General features: G+C 37.7%; 1 protein-coding gene across 7 annotated transcripts; it reads right to left on the reverse strand.

Annotated features, from left to right (window-relative positions):
• Positions 1–1397: 1397 nt before the first annotated feature.
• Positions 1398–10741, reverse strand: LOC103708581 (RNA-binding ASCH domain protein). 7 transcript variants are annotated; one of them, XM_008793580.6, is made up of 11 exons: positions 10221–10741; positions 9656–9855; positions 9491–9551; positions 7813–7861; positions 6034–6088; positions 5271–5358; positions 4485–4603; positions 3421–3546; positions 2781–2874; positions 2497–2651; positions 1398–1927 (listed from the first exon to the last, which is right to left on the reverse strand). In XM_008793580.6, the coding sequence occupies exons 1-11, from the start codon at positions 10438–10440 to the stop codon at positions 1868–1870; spliced, it is 1227 nt and encodes a 408-aa protein (XP_008791802.1). In that variant the 5' UTR covers positions 10441–10741; the 3' UTR covers positions 1398–1867. The 7 variants fall into 7 exon arrangements, 5 of the variants coding, with proteins under 5 accessions (XP_008791802.1, XP_026661029.1, XP_088566131.1 ...); XM_026805228.4 differs by having other exon boundaries at positions 9656–9825; positions 10221–10585; XM_088710005.2 differs by having other exon boundaries at positions 9656–10068; positions 10221–10499.
• Between the last annotated feature and the right edge of the window lie 3697 nt (positions 10742–14438).

The following is a 14438-nucleotide window of genomic DNA, read 5'->3' on the forward strand; positions in this document are numbered from 1 at the left end:
AAAAATAATACATCACGAAGTGCACTAGACAACTCACTTTCTCTAACTCACAGAATTTTTTTGGAATGATCGGCCACATACGAGTCTACCTAATACACAGCCTCATTAGCCACTCTATAAACATGCCCAGCCTGGAACTCAATTTCGTCTCTTACCATGTTTCGAATATTCCGGAGTAAAAGATGGTGCCTAGCTGTGCCACCAGTGCCTTTGGATTCAGCCGATCACCGTGGCCGAATCACCCTCTAGCAGGATTGCTCCAGCCAGCAAAACACGTCGTTAGGTTGAGCTTCTTCAGCCCCATTCTTAGTTAACCCAAACCCTTGACTATTTATAAATTCCAAATTAAATCAGATATTTATACCTTAGCAGAGAATTAAAAAAATGGGTCATATATTGTAATCTATTAGTATCATGCACTAATGTGCGTTACTTTTTTTTGGCCAGATAAATATCCTCCCGAGAGATCTCACTAGTAATTGCTGCATGCCAATTGTTCATTGTTTTCCACTAATGTCAATAGCCAATACAGATATTCTATAAAAAGATTCTAAATAATGTTAAACAACCTGAGAACAACCATTTAGGGATATTACATCCAATAAAGTACATGCCCGAATCCTATAAAAAAAATGTGTCAAATTTCTACTACCTCATCCTAAAACATAGAGTAACACATCTATCTAAAAAATATTGAAAGAAAGAAAGAAAAGTTGTGGAGAGCTCACTAATTTTAGACTCAATGGCATAAGGAATTGGTGTGATTTGCAAGAGGCTGGTTGGTGGCACCCAATTGGAGTAGTGCCACACTAGATTGCTCCTACCATCAACCCAAAAAAAGAGCAGAACTCAACCAAAAAGGAGCATGATCCATAAATTTCTTGAGGTTGGGGGAGGAGAGGGGCTGGAAGTTGTGATATAAAATAGGTGTGGGGTTGGAGGGTCAAAAGGAAAAGGAAGGAGTATGGGGAGGAGGGGCTGGAGGCTGTGGTATAAGATAGGTGTGGGGTTGGAGCTCCTACTCTCACCTCAAAAGAAACAAAAAAAAGAAAATCCAGAATCTTCTAGAAAATAATCACATGAGCAAAAATACATGAGTCGCACCGCATTAGAGGATAGATTTAGCTGCAAAAGCTTGTACTTGAAAGTCATATTGCACTCAGCGTATGTAAATCCAATGCTGAAATATGTTGGACTTGGGCAATTGCTTGCAATTACTACATATTTACTAATACCATCGCATAAAAAATGAGTATATTTACCAAACCTTTGAGAAATTTAACATATATAAATCATCATGAACAGAATGTCAAATTGTCAGACATTTGTACTGAACAGTAACTTTTGAGGAAATGATATTGTAGAGTTGCCAAAGTTTTAACTCAGAATGAAAAAGATTGTATTGGAACATGGCACTGGCTAACTGAGTTCATTGCTTTGATAAGGTCATTAATACATAATATATAACTTTAATACCAGTGAATGACTAAAAGATCTCCACATATATCTTCATATGCTTAAATATGCATCTAAAGACAAGAAAAAAAAAAAGAAACAATTATTGCACACTTGTTGGAATCTTAAGACAATTCATTCTACATGAAGAACAGCCTATGTGGCACTTTCTCTGCTCATCATGACTTGACAGGGCCATATCCAGTGCTTAAGGGGTAAGAGCAAGTAGTCCACCCACATATATCCTATCAGTGCTATTTGCTTTTACTTTCAGTTTGAGAAAAGCAAATCCAGTTAAACAGTAATATCCCACACGCTCCCAAAGTACTCAAGGAAGTGAGGAACTGTCATCTACAGCAGATTTTGCCCCCAATTGAAAGCCGATGAGCAACCATCAGGGAGAGAAGAGTCTTTAACATTTCCATCCCTTTGCAAAGCCTTCTTCTGTGTATGGCTCCAAAAAACCGATAAACTGAAAACATGGGAGGACAAATAAAAATACAGCAAGAATGACTTCAAGATCTCTTAAAATTTTAAGCAGCATATAGTCAGAATGAACAACATTGTAGATCTCTTAAAATTTTAAGCAGCAACTGCTCAGTACACAAATCTTTGCTACTATAACACAACCAACTTGACTAGAGAGGCATTTTCCCTTTGTTGTTGAAATATTTGATTCCCCTTCCTGATAGTGGCATGGATTCATCAGTATTTATGAAGTCTAGCAGCGAAAGACAAGCAGCACTCAAAAGAGGAGTTCGTGCTGTAAATGAAATACTTATTGTTGATCTTGATATTTTCAGTCACAATTTCCTCAAGTCAGTAAAAAAAAAAAAGAAGTATTAATCAAAATACTTTCTTCTGCTTTTGGTAGTCTTTAAATATAAAAGGAATTAAGGGGACGGGTGTGGAGGGAATAATTTTGCGAGGTTTCTAAAGAGACACTTCACTCATGAGCAATAACAAGAGAGGTACTAGGCAAGGCTCATGAAGGACACAAAGCCAATTTTAATTAGACAAATCTCCTCCTAGTTAAAATACCTTTGAGCCATCTTTAGACCACCGAGCACCATAGCCTTCACTGACCCGTATCTCAAAGACACAATCATAAGGTTTAATCAAGTGGACATTCATCCAACAGCAATTCGTTAACAAGCGATTGATTACTTCTAATGCAAGCGTGTTCTTTTTCGAATCTGAAAAGGCAGCAATTCAACAAATAAATACTGCAGCAAATATAAAGAGTAAAGAAATGAGGCACTCGGACAAATTTAAAAGAATCTATAATATACTAAAACAGAGAATAATCTAGAATTGTTCCTTACCACTTCCATAAAAATCACCCCACCATCCATCACTACTCCTGTTTACATGTTTCGCCAATGCCCTTGCCGCATCAGTTAAGGAACAACCTTTAACCTCCAGCCAAACAAGATAAGAGTACAATCAATGATATGTCTCAACAAGCATTTAATAATCTGGAACTACCACACCTTGACAGAGTAGAGAAGGGACACAAGTTGACAGCCCATGGTGGTGGTTCTCTTACTGCAGACACAAAATTCACCAACCATGCATGACCCCCAATAAGAAAGATGCCTACCTCCTAATAGCGATTTGGTGGCCTATGCTCAATCCATAATTTTATTAGAAAAGTGGTAGGCATCAGTGGCTGCCATCACAATAAGATACCCATATTGCTGTCTATTTCCTCTAGATTGGTCTCCGAAATGATAAAAAGAGCATTCATCATGCACAACAAAGTGTGTTCTCAGTCTAGGATAAGAATTTCTTTGATAGGTTCATGAAAATTTAACATTGTTTACAAAATCAATTTTGCAAGGCATATCTGAGGTCAAAGTGCATTGCAAAATTACTGAATTGTTAATGATACAATTATTGGAACCATCGATTAATAGCAGTTGACAGGTAAATAATCTTCTATTCTGGGAATTCAGATTTTACATTTGGTCGATGAGGATTCATAGAAGATGATATCAAAAATGATCTTGGAGGAGGTAGTGCATCCAGAACTGTTCCAACAGTATGTCTCATACCAAGAAGACTTCCCACACCATCATAACTTAATCCCTGGTAAAATATAGAAACAGAAAAATATGATACAACTCCATTCTTGGAGGAAATGAGATATGCAAGCAAAAAAAGCTGCAAGATAATAAAATTCATCACAAAGATCATGCCATACACAATAACACTAAAGAGAGATGAAGAAAAAGTATAAAAGCTTTGCAGCAATCAAGATTCACCATTTAGGCAATGTAGATTTCTGTATTGCTCCCAGCAGAAGAGCATTTGCTTTACTAAGAAGTATATTAGTAGAACTAATGTCATAATTACAAGATTTGTCAATAGGATGGGGGGGTGCCATGACCCACTGACACCCCTAGCTGAGGAAGCTCCCTTGTAGTTTTAAAGGAAGACTGAAGAATAATACTGTGTTCTTGAGATGAATATGTAAGGTTTAACCTCCACCCTAGTACAGCAGAACCTCAGTTTGAACACTACCAAACAGGACAATAATCAAGTTCCCAATAATACGTATTACAGAAGGGCTTGGATTCCTGAAGGAACTTAGCCAACTGTAAGATTTCCAGAATGTAGAGTTGATGTAAGAATTGGTTGTGTGTGTTGTACCATACAGATGGATTAGCCCATACCACTACTCTCATGACAATGAAGGCATAAATAAATAGACCCATTACCTATGTAAGGATGGACATGGATCTATTTAAGCTCCAATTGACAAGGATTAAAAATTTCAACTAGCGTTATGGTCCTGAAATCTGCCATTTGCCAAAAATAGTTCTACATTTTGTATCTTCCTATTGACAGGACGTATAATAAAAATACTAAGCTATGCAATTTCTTCCAGAAAGGGATAGATGGTAGAGATTCTACTAGTTCTGTTAGAGATAAGGAACTAGTTTCCTATCTTCAAAATAACAACAGATCTGTTACATTAAATTTTAGGGAAATATATTTCATTGGCACAATGGTCCAATACTCACAGAAAGTAGGTTGGCCATAGATATATATGGCTGAGAAGCTACTTTTGAAACAGAAATTGCCAGGACACCTTTAGATTTTTCCTTCTCTTCTGAGTAAAACTTGCGGTAGATTTTCACACCTGAAAAGACCACACTCCATGTTACTGAATTTGCTCAAACAGTGATTCAAATTAATTACTAAAAATGTTCAAGAAATGAATGATTTAAATAACTGTTCAGTCACTTTCTTAGGTGAAAATTTACTAGGTTATGTGAGCACTGTCTGGTACAGTGATACTGATGTAAAAAGCAAGGTAGATGTGCACATATGAATAATTGAGTTGTAAGAACACTGCATCTGAAGCTAAAAATGTTCAAGAAATGAATGATTTAAATAACTGTTCAGTCACTTTCTTAGGTGAAAATTTACTAGGTTATGTGAGCGCTGTCTGGTACAGTGATACTGATGTAAAAAGCAAGGTAGATGTGCACATATGAATAATTGAGTTGTAAGAACACTGCATCTGAAGCTAAGAATGATATCTTGATAAGCAGGAATATAAGCAGAATTAAAACTGTGTTTCAAGTTTCAACATCTAAAATAAAAAACTTTGAAAGCATTTACAAAGTCTGCCCATTTAGGGAACTAGAATAGACCAGACAGTGCAAAAGGCAGTGCCAAATTTATTTGTAGAATCATACAGAACTTATTCCTGTTAGCTCCCTTTAAGAGATTTGTGTGACCCTACATATATATTTTTCAGAGGAATAACCCTTGAACTGGAATTAAAATGATTAGCCTAGTACCTTCTTCAATAGTTTTAACTCCAGGAAGGACTTTAGCAAGAGTCTCTTCTTGCAGCATCTCAGAGAATGAACTATACCATCTAACATCCTGCAAAGCACCACTAGTAGCTATCAACTAAAAAGGTTAATAAAGAACAATTCATTTAATGAAGCTTTTCTATTCTTTTGTGACTGATATGCAGGAAAATCATTTATCTGATTATTAAAGCAGCAAAACACGTAAACAAGATTAATATAACAAATATTTAATATTTGTACTCTTAAATTGCCACATGCTAGTGATATCTGAATTATTTATCGCTCTCACCAAATATCATTGACATAATAGCAACTATATTAAAAAGAAAAAAACGTGTATAAATGAAAAAGAATGATCTTTTTTTTTTTGGGGGGGGGGGGTGTGGAAGTTTTATACGACTAAGACACCAAGCTTCAGATCTTTAACCAACAGTTACTAGTTGTTAGCCTAAGCTAGCGAACCACAAACTACAGATTTTGTTGTCAGCCATATGGCGATTGAATTTATGCAGAAGCAAACTCTATAGGATTAAAGTGGTCAATTTCCTCTTTCCTTCCCCGCTCCTCGTCCTTGCATATTTTTCTTTTTTGACTTAATTATTCATCCACTCGGTGAGTCCTCATTAGAATCACTAACATCGTAATCATTTAGATTAAGATCTTCTGCAAGACAAACTTTTGCAAATGCATAAAAAGGTTTAACAGTAAATTTACAGTTTGGATGCATGAAATAGGATGGCATCACCTGAACTTCAAACAAGAGGCATTTGTTGAAGAGAAGTAAAGAACCTGGTGTGATCCTGGCAACAACACATTAGGGAGAAAAATGCAACTGTATGAAACATTAACTATAATAAAGAAAAGAAATCAAACTGCTTATCGATGAGATAACATGAGAAAGCTCAGTAGTAATAACAGAATTTGATTCTTGTTTTTCCAAGTTTCTCAGCTCAACTCAGAATCCATCTACCTGCACTTGGCTTTAACTCAGCTATTTTGGTTCTCACCATGGCTTAAGGTCCAGAGATGGACATTAGTCTTACACTCAAAGAAGTATAACATATTCCGTGAGTCTATTGAAAGTCATAAGTAAAAAATTAGTTAAGAGTGTTAGACTTGCAGCATTAAGGATTTATTTCAAAAGAAACTAATATGATAGTTATGATGTTATAATAATTTTGAGCCTCAACTGACCCATATACACTTTAGCTAGGTTCAATCTTGTTTGCCGAAAAAATATGCTTCAAGGCTTAGAAGCAGCATACATGTTTAAAATCTGACTAGAGGTTTTACGTCAGAAAATTTGGTCTTGTGAGTGATCCAAGCTAGTTCAACTCATCAACACCCCTGCCTTTGTCACTTTGTCTTTTAATAATTATGTAAGCAGACAAAAAACATCAAGTAGACCTTGAAAATGTATTACTTATCTCTTCTATAATTTGGATGGTTTAATTCTTATACACATATTTCTAAAACGAAATGCCAAATTTAACTAAAGCAAATATAAACTTGATACCATAACTACTACCAAAGGTTTATCATTTTTGGATCAAAAACTTAAGCCCAGATCAACAAGGTGGCGGTTTGATGTTAGATTGAAATCCTGTTGTAAAAAGTATGTTAAACTATAAAACAGATCAAAAATTTGATACCAAAGATAAGCAATGCTCAGTGAATGTGAATTCATAATGCTGACCCCTAATTAGCTGGAGCAAGGTTTCATAATGAGAATTCGTTTTGGAATCAGTGTTATAATTCTTCAAAAAGTCATTCCACAACCAAAGCAACTTTTTCAAAACTATTACCAATTGATGGTTAGCTCAGATCTAAACTTGATATGAAACTATTAATAATAAGCCTGATCACTTTGGGATCAACCACTGCGAAATTAGTCTGATGAAAAAGGTGAAAGGTAATCATAAAAAGCATGTCAAACTATGAAATGGGTTTAAATCCGACATCAAAGGTACAGAATGCTTGGCAAATGAGGAATCCTAAAGCTGATCCCAATTAGTCAGGACAAGCTTTGATGGTTACACTACGGCTTCATCATTTTTAGGATCAACTTTATCAATCCTGAGTCCCTGACAAATCATTCACAATCAAAGCAAGTGTCCTTTTACCTTTTCAACCATCTTAACCATATCTCTCTCTTAAGTTCCCATTGTTTTCTGAAATGTTGACATAAATATGAGATCTCAACAGTGTCAAGAGTGCCTCCTATGACCTTTCTTGTACATGATCACACACTTTAATAATGTTTTCTCTGTTCATGCAATAACCGAGCTTTTTCTATTGTGCCTCCTTTTACAAATCTTGGACAACCTGAAGTGAATTCTTTAACTTATAATCTTGCCACTGAATGGCATGGGTGTTTTGTACAATATAAAATCTTTTGCTGGTTATAATTATGATTGAAATAGGTTACTTGGAGGGTTTAAATTGATCAAACTATATACAAGTGATAAAAAAGGATATAAACTGATTCAAGCAACATAAGAGTGAAGTCAGTTTTTGATCTTACCGATTATAATCACCAGTTGCACACCTCCCTTCAACTGTTTTCAGACCAGCTGAAGATATAGTTTGGTTAGTATAGACTCCGAGAGCAAACCCACTTCAAGTCAAGGTCGTAACAGCATAAAGATTAACTGAACCAAATTGACCAAAGAAAAGAAAAGAGAAGAAAGAAATCACATGCTAATATTAGAATGACCCAAAAGATTAGACATTTAGGAAATAAAATGTTCATAGGTTTAAATGGGAACCAAGAACTGTTCTCTAAGATATCAAGCTAAAATCGGCTACATGAACATGGCAATAGCATGTTTCTAAGGTCCAAGTTACTAGTAAATATGCTGATGCCTACAATGACATTTGGCCCCTTATCAAGTAAACTGTAAGCAAACTCCGACCGCAGTCTGCTACCAAGTACGAAGAAATACATATTATTTCACTGCACATGCATGTGCAAAGGACATCTGGATCCGCACTATTTAGTTGTAAGAAGAGAATGACTAGGCTCATGAATCCATAAGAACAAAACGATAGCTTCCATCATCAATGCCAACTATGCTATTTAGCGGGAAGGGCATGTTACTAATCCCTAACAAGATCCCACTAAGAAAATATCAGGCACTTAAAAAAGAAGACTAGATGCTATTTGTCTCTGAGATCACCCAGCATAATGGGAGTAAGCTCTATGATACGTATAGATTAATTAATTCTACAGCAACATCTCAAACTTTTCATTGATTGCCTAATAGATGGCTTACTTCAAGCTGCCATGAGCTCTACATTAAGGAAAGTAATATACAAGATTAACACAATTAATTTGTTAAACCAACATAAAAAGTACTCTGCAGTGCCAAATGCCTTGCATGGTTAGAATAGTAACTCACTTATTTCTTCGCATCCACCAAATCCCTATTAGCCAGTAAGTTGCCTTCCCTCTTCAGACTCATGTTTCTGTTGATGACAGCTACACATTGGTATTGACCAAATAACTTTTACAGGTAAAGAATTATATTTTCGCTATATAGACGTTTATTATGTTAAAAATAGTATACACATATCATCCATATTTAGCTATTACAACAAATTATAATCAGACTTCTCACATTAGTTTTGTGCCGAAACTTAGATTGCCACCCGTACATGAATGAGTGGGTACTTGGATTCCCTGTTGCACTATACAAGATAGCATGATAGAACATCTGATTAGTCATTTAGATCGAGTTAAATATTCTGACATCAACACATGCAGATAGCAATCAAAATGGTCGCATTTGGTACATGGATTCATTTGATGATATAAAATAATGATCAAGCACTGTTATATCAAGTCCATGTCATCTTATATCCTGACTCCTCAACTGTACCAGAATTCTACCAGGATCTAATGCACTGAGCTGCTATGCTTCAATGGCATAGCATCGCAACTAAATACCACCTAAACAAACTGATATAGTGCCAATTAGCTTTACCTAGCAAAGCATCTGATCATCACCTTTATAATCCAACAGTCATACATATATGAATAATGAAACACTGAAACTTTATATGGTAAAATGACACCAAGAAGCAAAAGTGTTTGAAAGTACATAAAATGCAAGATGCCTTAACCTAATCAGTAAAAGAGCTCCTGCAGTGTCTTTATTGTAACTAACTATGCACCAGCAGTAAGATCATAAAAGGATTACCTCTCAGCTGTGAGAAGAATGGTTCTTGAACATGGAGCTCAAACTCTACAGCTTTAAACATCTGTCAAGTGCAATGCCATAAAATGAGAAAGAGACATTGTAATAACAAGCATGCACAGAAAAGCGCGCGCACACACAAGCGCACGCATATGGAAGTTTGCTTACCTTTAACAATTCGGATCCTTTATCCAAGATCAGCTTACTCCATTCGTTCTCTCTCATCTTCAAGGACTCATCAAGAGGAACAGATACCACAGAGTTGGTTGTTCTCCGGAAAGTTCCAGAATTTATGCATTGCTCTATTGCTCGTGCCAAATGTTTATACAAAGGATATACTGGAACACCTCCACAGACATTCCCAAGATCTTCACATAAAAACAGAAAATTGGCCAAAAAAAAGGGTGTATATTGGCCCGCAAAATTAAAAAGAAAGAAAAAGAAAAGAAAGACAATAAGGAAACGGCAAGCAACATGAAGAATTAAAACTTGTAACATCTTCAACTCGACGGTTTCTTTGAGTCGACTAATTTCTGCCTAGAAATTGCCCCAATCTAAGGTCAGATTACAAGTATCAGCTCCTATCCAGCAAAATAATTCGTATTTGTTACATAAAATTCATCCTATGTTTCCATTTTAACATCTTAAATCATGAAAACGGGAAGACTATCCAAAGAAAATGGGTTGAATGCACGCCACGTGGCAACCGAGAGGGAGGGATCGGCGGATTTACCGTTGAGATGGGGATCCGTGGGGTTGGACTCATCTTGGAGCAGGTGGATGCAGTAGTCCCTGGACAGCAGCACATCACAATCGTCCAGGCCTTCGCCGGCGGCGGCAAGGGTGAAGCGGACGAGCTCCTCCATGCCATCGGCGAGGCGGACCGGCGATACCCCTGGAGATGGAGGCCCCGAGACCTCGGTCGCTACCGCCGGCGACGGCTCCCCGTCCATTTGATGATTAATCCCACCGCCTGATCGAATGGAAGGACTGGTGTTTAAAGGATAAGGCTTCGGTCTCCGGAAAGTAGAACAAAGTTGGAGAGGGCATGCGATGCAAAGGCGACTTTGCGAGTCGTGCCGGACGTTTTTTGCGCTTTTTTTTTTTTTTTCCTTGGTACAACGGCGGTTATACTACTCTCTGGTGCGAGCACAGCCACATAGTTAGACAAAAAGAAGATAGCAGGATGGAGGAGCGGCTACAAAATATATCTAAAAAATTTCTCTCTAATGATGAACAGTGAAGAAGATGATCGGATCTACAATCATATTTGCCTCACGATATACATGAGCAATCTAGAATGAGCCACAATATCTCGCTATCCTCTAGATATCATTTAGTAGTGGGTGGCCATCACCTCACCACTTCTCATCCCGAATCCACTCGACCACCGTCGCTGAGTCCGCTTTCAAAAAGATGTTATCAGTTCCTAGAATATGCCTCACGAAGGTGATGCCCCCAAGTTGCCCTGAGCTCCGCTTTAATAGCTGTCATGTCATAGGTTTGATACCCTCCTGCGGCAATCAGTATGGAGTTATGATCTCTGATCACAAAATCTATACCTCATCTATCTCCATCTGCTGACACACTGTCGTCGAAATTCACTTTGAGATGGCTGGAGGTGGGGGCTCCCAAGAGACAAGAGTAAATTTAGGCACTGCAGTAGTGAAGTGGGAGTTTTATATGTCCCAGCCATCCCGGATGAAGTTGTCATGGTAGTATTGATGATTTCGGCAGCCTGAAGGAGAGCTTTATCCACCACAAACTCAGAGATGTTCTCCTACCTTCAAAGAGACGAGCATTCATGTTCAGCCAGATACGATAGGCCAGGTAAGCACAAGTGATGCCCCACTCAATAGAACTTGGTCTCCTCAAGAAATCCCTCATATGGCGTTGAAGCTCCTCAGCCGACCCCATGGACCACGGCATAGGAAATGAAGCCCTCCTCCAAAATTTGCACTGCTCGAGGGCAACCAAGAAGCACATAACTGGTAGACTCCTCCATGTCGGGGCACTTCTCACACATCGGAGTAATCCTCACGCCCCTCCTTACCACCATACTTCGGATTGGTAGATAGCCCCACGGCACCTCTAGATGAACAAAGCTACGCGAGGGTGTCACGCATTCTCCAAATCCACCCACCATCGATCTATCGAGTAGTCTACCCTCTCATCAGTACCTGCAAATCTCACGACAGTCTTCTCTAAGTGTTGTGATGGAGAAGCAAAGATTGGAGAAGAGAAAAATAGTGGAAATGATGGTCTAAATATGTCCTTCCAGCTTTCTTGAAGGGGAAATATCCTCTTAATTGGTGCATTTGTTCTTATTCCTTTCCAAAGTTTCTGAAACCTATCTACTTCAAGCTTTTTGAGAAAAAATTAAAATTATTTTCTTTTTAGTGTTTCACATCATATTCCTTTTCAGCTTTAAGAGATAAGTAGGAATATGAGTGGGGCACCTGGGCTTAAATTCTATTTATTTTTAATTAAACTTCTGCTGAGCCTATATAAAATTTAACATTTTTTTGTACCCAAGCCGCGTCCATAATCAACTTTAGTTAACACTCATTCTAAGTTGCTGGAGTCCTAATGAATTTTGTGTAAGATACTTAGGACTCATTTGGTTTGCAGAAAAAGAAGGAAAAAAGTGTAGTTAACAAAAAAAAAAGAAAATAAAAAATAATTTTTTATTTGGTTCAGTTTTCAAAAAAGATATAAAAAGTAGCATTCTCATGGGAATAAAATTTTCATATTCTATAGAAAAGAAAAATCCATGAAGGATATGAAAAAGCCATTTTTCCACCGGTTAGAAATTAATTTTTTTTTAAAAAAACTATTTTTGAGCCATCAAAATTCAAGTCTTTTCTTCTATCAAGGATATAATAGATATTTTACATAATTTTTTAAAAAAGTAAATGTCCCACCAACATGAGTCACTCTGAAATATACCATTTTTATAAGGTCAACTAAAGATACTAAAACTATTTTTTCAAACATTATTTTTTTTCAAAAAAATTATTCGGACAAAAAAAAACGCGAATCAAACGAGTCATTGCTGAGTATTCTGCTCTTCAAAGAAGAAATGTCTCCCAAAGAATCTTTGCCAATTTTGTTTTGCCAAGAGTCAACATCCGACCGCAGGTAGCCGTGATGCGTTTAGTCGAAACGGAGCTTCGTTTCTTGCATGCATACTATTTGACATTTTGAGGAGATTATGGTGTCTCTCACCAAGCTTTTCTTTGCTTGAAGCCCTAGTCCTCGTACATTCCATGAAAGGATAGCCATTAAGAAGGTCCCGTTAAACTTTATAGAAACTGAAGTGCTAGGTTTCCATTGAATGGGGGCAAGGAGGGGACTATATAGAGAAGCCTATCACATCTGGAATTTCTTTCCAATAGGCAAGAGAGCTCAATTGGAAGATAAACAGTGATACTCATTATTTTGGAGTGCAGAGCGTTCCATTGCACCATGGCTCTGCCCAGGCGGGTGACCAACGTACATGAAGTCTGATGATTCCTTCAACATTTAGCTGACAAAAAAAACAAAACCAGAACTGCCGAGTGGTTAGTTGGAGGTGAGGGCTGAACGACTCCCACAATGGACGTCTCAATTTGCTTCAGCTTGATAACTTCATTGTTGTTAAACTATTTACAAAAGAAGTGAAAAACAAAAAAAAGAGAGAGAAAATTGGTTTTAATTCTATGTTTCATCCCATTCGGTACATCTTATGAATTATATATACTCATATACGGACTCTATATAAGAAAAATAATATAGGGTGATATACAATCACGTTAATAAAAAAAAAATATTATAGGTGATAGTCATATGATCTCTAAAATCACTCTAACAAAATCATGCTAACAAAAGAAAATAATATAGGTTGATATAGGATCACGATAATAAAGAAAAATATTATGGGTGATATTGGTTGTTATGTGATCTCTAAAATTAGGCTAATAATTGTCATTTGTAGGTGGAAAAAGTAGGCCACGTTTCTTTTTCGAGGTTCACTGGATCGCGGATAAATTTTTTTTTCGATGCAACGACCATTCACAATGATGAGTACGGTCAATAAAATTAGAAAAAAAATAATAAAGGAAAAAAAGAACAGCCTCGTGATTCTGCCAAAAGACCCATCTGAATGTTGCGCAGTAAAAAAGGCAACCCAGTCAGTAGTCTTATTTGTCTTCTAATCGGCCAAAAAAAGTGCCCCATCTTTTTTTTCTTTTTTTTTTGTTATATCGGCGACTCATACATGTGTGGGTGCAGCCCATAAAGTCAAAAAGAAGGAGAAAATATATAGGAGACGGGACCGAGACGTGATTAGCCCAAATAAAATTCCCAGAGTAATGAACTGCAAAGAATGTCACCCAGTCCGCCGTACTGTTTGCTTTTCTGAAGACATGAGTAGCCCGATGGAAGGCGTACTCCCAAAAGATTACGAATGTCGTGTATCAGCCGCATCCCGCCGGCCGCACAATCCAAATCTTGGATCCACTCGATCACCGTGGCTGAGTCCGCCTCTAGGACAATACGATCCATGCCCAGCACTCGTCTGGGCATAGGAGACGCCCTCCCATGCGACTTTGACCTCGGCACCGACCACAGATTGATCGAAGATCTATCGGCTCCCAGCCGCCACAAATCTGACCTCCTAATCTCTAATAACAAACTTGGCACCACCGCCCCCTCCCTCACTAACACTGCAGTCGAAGTTTACCTTGAGAAAACCAAGAGCTGGGGGCTCCCAGAAGACGAGCATAGTCCTCTACGCTATAAAAGCTGAATGAGAGCCTCAGATTTCCCTAACCAGCCTAAGGAACGGTGCCGTAGTGACGCCAAGGACCTCAGCCGCATGAAGACGTGCCTTGTCCACCACCAGCCTCGGATGCGCTCTTCTGTCCTCAAAAACTCGGGTATTCCTATCTAGCCAGCATTGATATGCCAG

The sequence above is a fragment of the Phoenix dactylifera genome, chromosome 13, assembly GCF_051530095.1.
Source record: "Phoenix dactylifera cultivar Ajwa chromosome 13, Ajwa_hap1_PhDact_Kaust_v1.1, whole genome shotgun sequence".
NCBI classification, from domain to species: domain Eukaryota; kingdom Viridiplantae; phylum Streptophyta; class Magnoliopsida; order Arecales; family Arecaceae; genus Phoenix; species Phoenix dactylifera.

Coding starts and splice junctions, on each gene's coding strand:
- LOC103708581 (XM_008793580.6), bottom strand. CDS start 10,440: ATGGACGGGGAGCCGTCGCCGGCGGTAGCGACCGAGGTCTCGGGGCCT. Junction 7,862..9,490: donor ATTCTTCTCACAGCTGAGAG/GTAATCCTTTTA, acceptor CTATATCTTCAG/CTGGTCTGAAAACAGTTGAA. Junction 1,928..2,496: donor GGTCTAAAGATGGCTCAAAG/GTATTTTAACTA, acceptor CCATGTTTTCAG/TTTATCGGTTTTTTGGAGCC.